Source organism: Scomber scombrus, chromosome 10 (assembly GCF_963691925.1).
Source record: "Scomber scombrus chromosome 10, fScoSco1.1, whole genome shotgun sequence".
In the NCBI taxonomy this organism is placed as follows: Eukaryota; Metazoa; Chordata; class Actinopteri; order Scombriformes; family Scombridae; genus Scomber; species Scomber scombrus.
In genome coordinates, this window is record NC_084979.1 from 22,896,158 (window position 1) to 22,909,043 (window position 12,886).

The window sequence follows — 12,886 nt, forward strand, 5'->3', positions numbered from 1 at the left end:
CAGTGTCAGGACATGCCTCCAAAACGCTTAGTCAGGCAGCCATCTCACCAAACTGTAATGATCATGTGTTAAGAGAGCAAAGAAAAAATTCTGACATTATGGTTTTGTGAAGACAGAGCAGAGACACACGCTCTCTGGTATGTGCGGGGGTTTGTGTGTTTTGGATGCAGACCAGCCACATCTACAGTGCACCGGGTCGGGACCTGCAATTACTGTAACAGTGGGCAGACTTTTGTAAATATTCCCCAATATGATGTCTTGGGTGTTTGGTCTAATGCGAGTCTTAACAGTGTATGTTTCATATAGTGAGGTTCAGACAGTGTACATAATCATTTAACAGAAGCCACAGGATTTCTAGCTGTAGCACTTCTTCACTTACATCAGAACTGTTGACAAGCAACCTTACTGCAACTTGTCACCAGTCATTTTTAATGACCGCACAAAAAAATATATCGGGTGAGTGGACAGAATGCACAAAAAGGCACAAGGGAGAGTTTTCCCTGAGTGTTGTTCCCTGGGATTGAATGGCTTTGGTGAAATTGGTATTTTTTCTTTTTTTTTTGTTAGAGAAAAAAAATGTATTTTCTTGACCAAACAGCAAACATGCAGCTTGAGCAAAGACACTCAGAAGGTACACAGGTTATCAGACAAAAAACCTGACTAAAGCTCTGAGGTGGATGCTCTCTCAGTAACATAAAACCACACAATAAGAAAATAAAACTCACAGAGAACAGTCTGATAATGTTCTCCCGAGGTGCAACTGTGAAAGTAAACCAAAGCGCTGGTTTCAGAGTGGTACATTAAAACAAGAAATTAGTGTGATGAGGCAGAAAGCTAAATATGCCTCTTGCTCCTTATGTTTTCATTTCTGAGAAAAAAAAAAATCAGAAACTAGGACACAAAATCCTGAAATAGGTCAGACTGTTATACCGTAACATGGGGGGAGCTCAATGTTCATGTACATACAATGCAGTAGTAATAACTACTAACTTAAAACACTATTGTTTTGCTTCTTACCGAGAATGGGTGACTCCTCTGAGAGGAAGAATCCTCCCTCAGTCTCTTACATGGTATAATTAAATCGTAAATCTCTTTGATGTATCGAGGTTTGATACATCCACGCAGATTTACTGTACGAGTTTATTTTTCCTGGCATCTTTGCCATGACTACTGAAACACGACTCAGCCTGATAATTGGGCTGAATTGCATTTGTAATGCTATCAAGATGCAAGGTTTCGATACTTTTCTTTTTCACTTTTCCCCAAACTGCACTACATTGCTTATATTACTCTACATGTAGTGAAACTGATTACTTTTGGAGTTGCATAAATACTTTTCTGCTATTGATTATTTTCACCAGTTTATGGCATAAGATTGCATGTGACTGGAAAGTAGCCAAGTACATTTACTCAAGTCCTTTGCTTAAGTACAAAGTTATAGATTAGTGTACTTTACTTGAGTGTTTCCATTTTAATGCATGGTTTTATTCCACTACATTTATCTGAACGCTTTCTAGTCACAAAAATCCTAAATATGCATACTGTATGTGATAACAGTATACTCAGAAAAGTATAGTAAAGTAAAATTTAATACAGGACTTTTTTATACTATTATATTACCAGTTTTACTTCTAACGCTGGTTTTATCTTTTGTATGCTGCAGCATTGAAACTTGGACACATTATTGGCTCCCTCACCAAAGCTAATAGGCCGTGATGATGTAGTTTAGGAACACCGTGGCCAAGTGTTTGAAACAGTGCAAGTGCAATTTCGCTCATATCACCCGGATCAAAACACAAATAAAACCAAAGTCTTTGGTCTGTCTCTTGAAAGCCATCACACTTAAATTGATGGGTTTTGGACCTTTGTTAAAGACGACTTGTACTGTTGCTAATACATCCTAATAGATCAATCAGACCGACTTCAAGAGGGGAGATTCTGACAAGAAAAATCTTACCATTTGGCAATATTACGTGCAGTTTATATCTTCATATAATTGTTGTAGTGCTTGCCTGTTAGAGGCACCCTGTTTGCAGCTGTGTTTTGAAAAGGTGTGGTTTTACACAGGCAGTGGTTATTATTGAGAGGGCATTCACAGAAAGAAGAGGAAGGTAGGAGGGGAGTCAGAGGTCAAGGGTCAGAAGGATGATGCCCCTGCTGGGAGTGGAAGGGCCTGATCAGTGCCTGCTATGTTAGCTTCCTCTACTCCCCGCACCCACAGACCCCCAGAGAGAGGAGCCAGAGGAACACATATTTACCATTGGGGAACAGCTGTGGGGCTGGCGGGGGCTGGACACTCCTCTCCCCTGCATGCACGCGCACACGCAAACACACACACACATTGTAAAAACACCACTTTAGTTCTCCATACACTTGAACCTCACAGCATTTTTGTGTTATGTAAATCATGTGAGCTAACGCAGACAAGAACTAACTGACTAATCTGAGAAGGGATCATTTTTCTTGAGTTAAATAAATCATTAATGTCCATTTATGTCTACATAGGTGATAATGACATGACAGAATGACAATATGTTGTTGCAAAAAATAAAGACAGCCTCTTATAGGTAACAACTGAATAAACAGCAGTGATTATTTTCCAAATCCTAAACAACAAACTGATGACAACAGGTCTTTGTCTGAAATGAAAAGGGTGACATCTCAAGGCAAAAGTGTTACCTTAAAACCATGCAGTCATGCAAAAACAAATATTCTGCACAATGCAGATGAAGTGCAGTGTTGTTGTTTGTGTGCAAGGTGAGGCTTTTGCTAGTTAGTATAGGTACTACAAGCCTTGACAGACAGAGCAAGTAGTGGTTAGTGTTGCAAGCTGAAAGACAGAGACAGCCAGATTCATGTCTGCGCTTTATGGTGTCTTTTATGATCAGATCATTTCAAAATTAATGATGCTAAGCTGTAATGCCAAGTCTCTAAACACGGTCAGCGGCCCAGATGTGCAATTTATGTGCTGTCACTAAAAAATTATTTTTTTAAATTTCTTATTTTTACCTAAAATTTATATTAAATTAATACTTAATTGACTGACTTTTAATTCAACAAATTCTTCAAGCCCAATTTGCCAAGTGATTCCCATTTCAATAGTCAACTGAGTTTATATTTAGAAATAATTGTATTCTATAATTGTATCTGAATCATGTACACTGACTATTGTACACATACTGGTATGTGAACCATCCATGATACAGATGGGGTGACTGATAAGACATTTTAAGACCCCAACAAAAAAGACTGTGTGTGCTCTGTATTTATTTTCTATACCATTTCAATTGTGTTTATTAATGCATGTACTGTAATGGACTGATCATCATGATATCTACTGGGCCAGAGCTTTTTTGCTGGATGAAGAAGTAAATGCTTAGCTCTGGCAGCAACAAGTCAACACCACAAAGCATGCACAGTTTACATCGACTGCCACTGTTCGACCAACAGGTCCCAATCCCAACATGCAACATACAGAAACAACAATTCTCAGCAGTTAGAGGAAAGGGCACTATGAGATACATTAGAGTACACCAGCATGAGTGTGCAGACCACCCGAAATGAGAGCACAATGTGTTTATGTTATGGGCATATGCATGTAGACTACATGTGTTTACATGCATGTGATGCATGCATGCTGGAGGTGTACTGTGGTTTGTGTGGTTGTTTGTATAGCTTTATGTTTGCATTATAAAATGTATCTGTTGCTCCCTTTCTGTGTGTGTGTGTGTGTGTGTGTGTGTGTGTGTGTGTGTGTGTGTGTGTGTGTGTGTGTGTGTGTGTGTGTGTGTGTGTGTGTGTGTGTGTGTGTGTGTGTGTGTCTGGCATAGTGTGGCCAACTCTTCAGATGATTGAACTCCTGAGCATGTCTGCATCTGCCTGCTATTTGTGAATGTTTATGATTTGCTGTGCTAACAGTGTGAATGCTTCCACATGATGCCTGCTCCTCTCTGATATTTGAACTTGCAGGAATCTAATGCAAAAATAATACTGATTGTGTTAGGTCTGTTTCAGTCAAACATGTGACTTCAAAGTTTGATTAGGCGACTGAACTAAGAGTTTGTGTGTGTATGAGAGAGAACAGTCCATGTGTGCCATTTATCTACAACCCAACTGACAGTAACATTTCCAGCTATAGGATGCCCAGTATCAACAGAGATGAGAAAAGAAGGATAAAAAAGAACCAACATTTCATTACAAAATGCATGACCAAGCCTGGGTGTGAAGAGACACCACTAAATTAATGAAAATGTGGCAGAATGCATATGAAACACCCCACAAAATGGATTGAACAGAGAAGCTGCAGCATACTGAAATAGCCCACCAGACCTACGACAAAGCCACTGACAAGGCTAAAGCTGGTTTGTAATAATGTGCCATGTTCCTTTTGGATGCAGTATGCAGAGTCTTGATGAGTACTATTTTCATTTTGTGTGGTTGCTATGGATACCCTCTACACTATATCTGTCACATACTATTTCTGAATGCAGTGTGACAGTGGTAACTTAAACTACATGCCATACAGACAGTGTGTAAAATACAACAACCCCAATGAGCCATTTTTACATTGCTTGTGACATTTACAACTATTTGAAACTTCAGGATTAGAACACAATTACTTGGTCCCATGACAGACTATATGTCTGAAGTTTTAAAATAAAGAAAAATGACATCCCTTTCTTCAAAGCAGTGTTTTTGAGGTAGCAGATGGTATAATTTTTTTTTTAAAAACCAAACAAACATAATCATTATTTGCCAGAAAGATAAGGTACTTAAATCTGGCACAAAGCTTTTTGAAGTGACAAACACTTTCAGCATATATTTCATTTGAATCATTTTTTATGGCGGAAACCCCACAGTTAGTCTTACTCCACAGTAGTGGTGCTTTACTGAAGGTCTTCCAACATTCTTGTCACTCACTCTCTCTTCAGTGGTTCATTTGGCAGATTGTTTGTTTTATTGAGGTTTTATTAACTAATAAGAGTGTCTGGAAGATGGAGCGCCCCACTGTCGACCACAGAGCAGCCCTCTGTATCCCCAGACTCTGTGGGGGAAATCAGAGATTTTAACTGGCTGACTGCTTCCTAATCTGGCACACCAAAGGTACATTTGCGCTGCCTTGGGAATTAGACTGGCTACGACATATAATTTGGTTGCGGTCAACTTTGTGGCATCCCCTTGGCCTAGCAGGGTACAGCAATAATGACAGGTTGGCTGACCAGACCTTGACATAGGTTTGGCTCTCATCAGGGCTGCGGTAATAAAGAGGATCCAGAAACACTGAGCTAATCAGCCACTACCCTAACCAACCTCTCAAACTTAACAGCCTCCGAAACCAAGCAACCACCTCAGCAGTCTGCTCTGCAGGCGTAGCTACTAATTCTATTACTATGTTTGTCTTCCCGACAACGAGAAAATGTCCCATCCAACTCATTGAAGCTTCCATCATAAATCCAGATTACTAACACTGCAAAGTAAAATTGGTTTTAATGAGATTTTTTGACTGTATACAGAAACTATTAATGACACTTTGGTTAAACAGGCGGATAAAATAAAGCCCTGCCTTCAGTAATGGTCACTCTCAGTTTTACGCCTGACCAGCTTTATTGTTAATGTTTCATGATCATTCGACGAAATGTCTGTGCAATTCTGCATGGCTAAATGCAATGCGTTCATGTTTATTGAGACCAGTGCTTTGACTTCTCTGTGCCTGCAGGTCCCATCTGATGGAAAACTGCCTTCAGAACGGTTCAATATGCCTGAGTAGCTGAATGATTTTTACTCAACTTAAGTCAACTGAGGCAAACACTGATAAATGCCAGTGGAAGGTTAGGTCAGGTGTGAGTTAATCCCCAATGGAGAGCAGTGGAGGAATTGACCCAAGGGCTAATAGAGGGTGTGCATCTGACTGCATGGATGGAGAAACAGAGAGAGATAGGGAGAGTTGATGCACAGTGTTCAGTGAAGAAGAGGAGGAGGAAGAGAAGCCAAAGCAGATGCAGGGAGTGAGAGGTTACTGGAGCAGTGGCAGAGGGGAAAGCACAGTGGTTGGTAGCCTTTTGTCCTTGTATGTCACAGATCAAGAGAAAAGACTCAGGCGTACAGCTACTGCAACAAGGCCTGTATTTCAAATAGCATTTTATCACTACAAACCTCATTTCAAACGTTAATTAAAAATGCTTTTGGAAATTGGTTACTGAGCTAATCATTTCTGGGCTTACATTTTCTCATTCAAAAGCCATTATTTCTTGCCCTTAGTAGTTGTATCGGGGTGAGATGACTCACCTACACAAGTCTTTCCATCGCTGTGCAGGACAAACTTCATGTGGCATGAACACTTGGGGCCATGGTCTGTCTCCTCGCAGATGTGCTGGCAGCCCCCATTCCCGTAGTTACATGTCACTATCAAAGAACAAATAGTTAATACACACTCTTATGAAGTATTTTTTGGACATTTAATGCTTTTTATTTGAAAGTTGACGGGTATGACATGCAACAAAAGTCCACAGCTGGAACCTCAGGGCGCCCTGTGATAATACATTCCTTCTCAACTCTATAAAGTAAATATTGCGGGATCAATTGAGACTGCATTGAGTCCTTCAGAGAGCTTCAAGGCTTCAAGGACGTACTATGCATCAAAAGGAATATGGTAGAGGTCCTCAAATGTCAAGTTAAGTACATTTTTATTTGTTTTATTTTATTTTATTTATACATCCTCTATCATTACACCCTAAATTCAAAAAAGGAAAAACTCCCCATAAAAACTTTAATGGGGACAAAATGAAGAAACCTCAGGAAAAGCAAGGACGGTGCAATAGGTGCAGCAATACAAATGGAAAAATGTATTAGATTATCAAACACTTCTAAACATGCTGAAAACAGACTCAAATTACTGCAGGTGCACACCAGTGTTCGTGTTTTCTATTAGCAAAATGATTTATTGGACTTATATTTTCTGACAATTGTCTAATAGTATTTTGGTTGCTAATTAAAAGCAGTGTAAAGTTGGACTTCCAATTAAGGACCAAATCTGTACACCATAATGTGAGGGTGGCATGCTTTCATTTACATGTTTAACTCCTTAAGCAATGAGTCAAATAGTGTATATTAATTACTGTTACCAGAGATTTAATTCCTTGATTATTTCAAATACTAAATCTTTTGATCTACATTTGAGATGCAGAAGAAAAGGGTTCACATTTTTAAACAGCCAATGAAGTGATGTTGAGCAAGAGGCCGAGCTGTTACTGTGGATAAAAAAGGTCAACCTACAAGCTGCTAAGACAGTGTTTATTTATAGTGTTTATAGTGTTTAAGTTCACTCATTCTGCAGAGTGGGCAAAAACCTAAAGTGAATACAGATTTTCTTTTCCTTTTTTTTTCTTTTTACAATTCATGACATTTATTAAATACATAGCACTCATGTCATGTCAGCTACACAGAAGTGATGGAGAGAGTTCTGGTCTATGTATGTGTGTTGGTGTGTGTCTTTGCAAATCTGTAAGTACAAATACATTTATGTGCTGGCGGACGAAGGGAGCATTAACCTTGGCACTTTTAACACACCTGTGATGACAGAGTGAAAAGAAGTGGCTTCCACCGCCATCCTGTCTGCACCCTACCATCCCAGCGCCTTTTGCCCTTTTCCTGGGCTGTCACAGAAAAACTATAGAATAACACTTCTCCAATCCTTATCCAAACACAGACAAATCCCCCATCAGCCCTGGCCCCAGCTCTGACAGGATGATCTCCGTTGCACAGCAACAGGAAGTGTGCGCTGTCCGTCAGAACGGTCCCCTTCAAGTAACCTCCACACATGCCCTGCTTGTGTAAATGATCATGCTTTATTTGATAAACATGTTTTCTTTTACAAGGACTATTTGGAAGATTAGTCACGGCGTGGTAATGTAATGTAAATGTCAGTAGTCTACTTTAAATCTGGCATTTGTGGAATGAGAGCAATTATACATCATCGGCAGGTTTCCAACCTCAATCACCTTTTCATGAGAAGCCTATAAATCCTTCTTCTAGTGTATTTCCCTGTGAGTGAGGGTGTGTGTGCGTGTGTGTGTCTTTCATGCAGGGGAACCAAGCTTGTGGTCGAGATGACTTACATTTGCAGTCCTTCATGTTACGGGTGAGCTGGAATCCAGGTCGACATTCGCAGGAGATGCCACCCTTCTGTGTTTCCCTACAGATGTGTGCACAGCCGTGATTCTTATCCATGCAGGTGGGTCCCTCCTTTGCACCTTCTGGTCGCGCTGTGAGGGAAACAACAACACCAGGAGAGAGAGTTTATCTCTTAACTAACACACAGATCACACACAGGTTTTAAAGCCAAAGCCCACTCAGTAAAGAGTTTAGTTTTTAATTAGAAATTAAAAAGAGCTGGTAAGAGGAGTAAAAATGTTCAAATGCCTGTCACGCATTCTGACCCTTAGTCATATATATGCCTACTGCTGGTGAATGACATGCCCGCCAACCCTTTACAAAGATTCAAGCACTTGTTGGAACATGTTCACTTGTTTCAAGCTATAAAAAGGAGGCAGCCTACACAAAGGATAAAACTCCCAGCAGGAGCTGATCCCGTAGACTTGTAATTTTAATTGAGGTAATCCCCATAAAGAAAGGAAAGGAGGAACACACTGAAGGAAAAAAGAAAAGCGTCTTGGTGAAATTCTCCCTCAAGAGACCAAAAGATAGCTAAATAAGAGCATAAGTGTACATTTTCATGAGTCATCAAGGTTGAAGCACTTCAGTAAGAATGTGACAAACCTCTAAAAAGACACACTAAACTAAGATATTACTGAAAAAGAGGCATTTCATTATTCAGAGCTTTGCTAAACATGGCACACAAAGATGCATAATTTCTGTGTGATGTATAAATGCTTGATGAAGGGGTACAACAGACACCCAGCATGCATTTCAACAACTTGAGACCGTCGTGTCACGAATAATTACACAAACAGAGGCAGCCTTCCCTCTGCTCTGCTCCGTACTGTAATAAAGATAGCTGACTTCGCTGGAGAAGATATTTGAATTATTCGTTGTGAAACACTGCCACCACTAAAGATGCAGTGACAAACCCCAGCTCTCTGACTCATTAAAAACCAAACTGATCCCTCTCCTTTTCCTTCTCTCCTGGTGAACAGGGAGGCAGTGAGCAAGAAGTCATCTCCATTAATGTCTCATTAAATCTGCAGTTGCACTGAAGGGTGTTTGGAGGTCTAACTTTTTTAATTAGCCAACTTTTTTTTTGCTATAAATAAGTATTTGCATATGTGTGTAGAAGTGTCAACACCTAGAAAAGCTCATATAACCTTGTGCACTCTTCCTTTATATTATAAATGTAGTTGTATCAGTCTTGACAACTGTGTGCTTTCACACAGTTTCCATGTACCTGCCTCAAGGGCTACAACGTGAAAACAACCTCAGCTTGACATCATTCTATTCTTAATTACTTATACATGTTCTTTCACTCCTGCCACCCGTAACCCTCCTTTAATTATGCCCTCTTGTTTTCCACACGTTTTGCTAAAATCTCAACCTGCCCTTTTGTACATTTCAACTCAGAAATCTTTTTTTGAGTCTTTCTTTACCTCAACAAGCTGAGGAAGCAAGAGCAATAGACAATTCTGACCCCCTGGTTAAAGACTTTCCATCACTTTAAGTCTTTCAAGAAGTGTCACAAGGTCATACAATCCTCTCAGCTTTTACTGCCTGAGCTCTTGTCACTCTTGCAGACAGGCTGAGCTATCAAGACACTAACTGCAGCTACAGAAAGACTCAGCGCTGAGCAAACACGGGGCCAGCGCCTGAGCTCTGGAGGCAGAAAGAAAGAGGCACGGCAGGACGGAGTGAAGTGACCATGAATGAGCATCAACAGAGCAGCTGCTTTAAAGTGCTGCAAATTTCAGAGCGAGTCATGTGGATATTTAAGTAGGATGTGGAATTCAGTGGTCCCTTTCCTCGCCTTTGTGTCTATCTGAGGCCAGAGCAAGAAACATGAACTTAACAGAGGATTGAATTTCCAACTAAGTAACCCCAGTGGAGTAAAGATTACTTACTAAGGTTGTATTATGCATCTCAAAACTCACTCCACTCCCTCTTCATTTTTATGCAGCCCCTCTCCCTGAATACTACAGACCCATCCATCAATAACATGTCGGGCTGGGGCCAGAACCTGGGCCTTCATCTCTCTGAGGACCAATAAAAGCCAAAGTGTTGACACAATGGCCCTTTTCTCCAGGCCAGGCCCAGCTATCATCCACCGTGTGCTGTTCCCTCTAACTGGCTGCCAAAGGCCTCCAGTTTTTATCATTACTAAATGATGGTGAGCAGAAAGAAAAACAGCCTTTCATAAGAAGGTGGATAAGAAAGAGAAGGAGAGAAATAAAAAAAAGAAACTAGATATGTGCCATGATCCACTAAAACAATCTGCTGACCCATAAAACACAACTCTATATGTAGAAACTAATAAAAACTATCACAGGCCACTTTATAGGCAGAGAACTGGACAGGAAATAGAGTCCAAAGTCCTGGAATTGAGAAGGAGCTTTTCAAATAGCTACTGAGGGACAGAGCTGAGTGGATATGGGCTTTCACACAGCTCAACACGTACAGGCGTCATCAAAACTACTATGCTTGTGGTAAAAAAGGGAACACTGCAATTAACCAAGAAAACAAGTGGGAGTGTTCCCTCTGCAAAGTAACCACAACTTTATCCTCCCAGGACAGGTCGTGACCTCTGTACTCAATACTAAGAGGTGATGCTGCTGCTAGAAGCCAATAAAACCTTTGTTTTCCTTTTACACTTTCGGTAATAGCATATGTGTTAAAGGATAAGTTTGACATTTTGGAAAATACGCTTTTTACTTTCTTGTAAAGAGTTATATAAGAAGATTGATACCATTTTAATGTGTGTTCATTAAATATGCTGCTACAACCAGCAGCCAGCTAGCTTAGCTTAGCACAGGTGTAAATTACTAGCATGGCTCTGTCCAAAAGTAACAAAATCCGCCTGCACCTCTGAAGTTCACTTATTGACATGTTTGTACAACCACTATCCCGTAAAGTCAGTTTTTGCACAGACAACAAACTAGATATTGTTAATCATTCAGCCTTAGAGGTGCTGGTAGGTGAATTTTGTTTTCTTTGAATAAAATCCAGGCCAGCCGTTTCCCCTGTTTCCAGTCTTTGTGCTACGCTAAGCTACTGGCTGTTGGCTGTAGCTTCATATTTACCATAAAACATTACAGTGGTATCAATATACTCATCCAAAGCTTTGCAAGAAAACAAATATGTGTATTCCCCTATTTGTCAAACTATTTCTTTCATAGCTCAAAATATCAAAATATCATTTAACTGCATGATTTCATGACAAATAATCACCTTTCCAGAGCATTAAATTGCATGCCGAGAGTGATGTGCTGCATTTGTTCCCAGACAGAAAGTATTTTCAGTATTCTGAGGCAGATACATTTGTCTCTTGTGACCCATAATATCTTGATGAGCAGGCTGAATGTCCAGTGCTTATCTTTCTTTTTCTTACCTTTAAAAAATAACAAAAGCAGGATCCTTGGGGATAAAGTGACCACTGTAAATTCTTTTTAGCTGCCTTGAAGCAAAATCAATTTGTGTTTCTGTCATTGACTGAGTGGAACTTCAACTTAATATGTGAGATCAGTCTCCGTGCCTGCAGGACATTTAGAAAAGGTCATATCACACTGCTGCCTTTCTAAAAACCAGCAGGTCAAGACAACAGAAAGAAGTGAAGGTACATAAGGATTTACTGATGATGGCAACTCCTGTGGGCAATGTAGTAAATGGACAACTGTGTGGAGAGATTGATTGGAACTCAAATCCCTATCTAAGGCAGTGGCTGGTAATTTAAACTATAGCTTGTGAGCAACAATAGAAAACATAATGTTTCTCCTGCTCTCCTTGAACCAGAGAACACATTAACATATTGTAAAAATCTACTGAAAACTTATTTTCTGATATCGTACATCATCTCTATTGTGAAAAAAGGGATTCTGCTGGATTACATGTTATGAACAGGAGCTACAGTGCAGGCTCTGACTTTCCTTCTAAGCTAAAGCCTACCAAGAAAATAAACAACAGTAAACTTAAAACGCCAGAGTATGAGTCTTAACATGACATGAGGAACTGTGCAAAAGAAGAAAAGTTAACATGGGTCCTGCAGCTAAGATGTCGACTCATGTGATCCCAGAACAAAAGATCCAAGGAGGCCACAAGTTCTTCACCACGGCACTGCAAGCTCTCTTAAACCTGAGAACCATGTAGCGGAGAGACTGAAACAATGGGGCTGAAGTAGTGGAAGGCATGCCAAGGGTTTATAGTCTGCTCTGAGTGCTTGGGGCAGTGAAAAGAGGGCTCATGGTCCGTGCTGAGTTGCTGTCATACGTCTCAAAGGGGAGACAGTCCCCTCTTTGCTCGACATTGGCTGGAGAACATTAAGTAGCTAGCTAGTGCTGGTTGGTTACAAACTGAAAAGAAGGGGCCTACGCATGGAGCCACCACACTATTAAAGCAACATTCTTTCCTCTTAGATAATGGGCCCTTAAAAGTTTTAATAGGAGGATAAAAATGTCAGTGCATGGAAAGGAGAATGGGAAAGGAGCTGAACCGGATTGGGTTGGGCTGAGCTGCGACGCAGATGGTCAGACAGAGCAATGGGGCAGCCAGCCGGTCAAGGAAGTAACTCATCCCCACCAACTCTGTTCATAGAGAGCAGAGAGTATTCATCCAAGTACTACTGTTTGGTCTGCTGTGGGAGCGCAGATTTTCTCCGGCTCCCTAAGGCCTTGTTGAGGCTGCTCATTTCACTCCCCTTTTCAGCATGGAGCCGCTGAAAACATAAACT

The 12,886-nt window shown here is 40.5% G+C and overlaps 1 protein-coding gene across 1 annotated transcript in view; it reads right to left on the bottom strand.

The window, feature by feature from the left end:
- scube3 (signal peptide, CUB domain, EGF-like 3) overlaps positions 1-12,886 on the bottom strand; it is a 56,674-nt gene that overhangs the window by 19,296 nt on the left and 24,492 nt on the right. Inside the window, exons 4-5 of the mRNA XM_062427960.1 lie at positions 8,115-8,252; positions 6,286-6,402 (exon numbers count right to left, since the gene is read on the bottom strand). Of these exons, the coding sequence (XP_062283944.1) occupies positions 6,286-6,402; positions 8,115-8,252 (255 nt within the window). The remainder of the gene's footprint in view (positions 1-6,285; positions 6,403-8,114; positions 8,253-12,886) is intronic.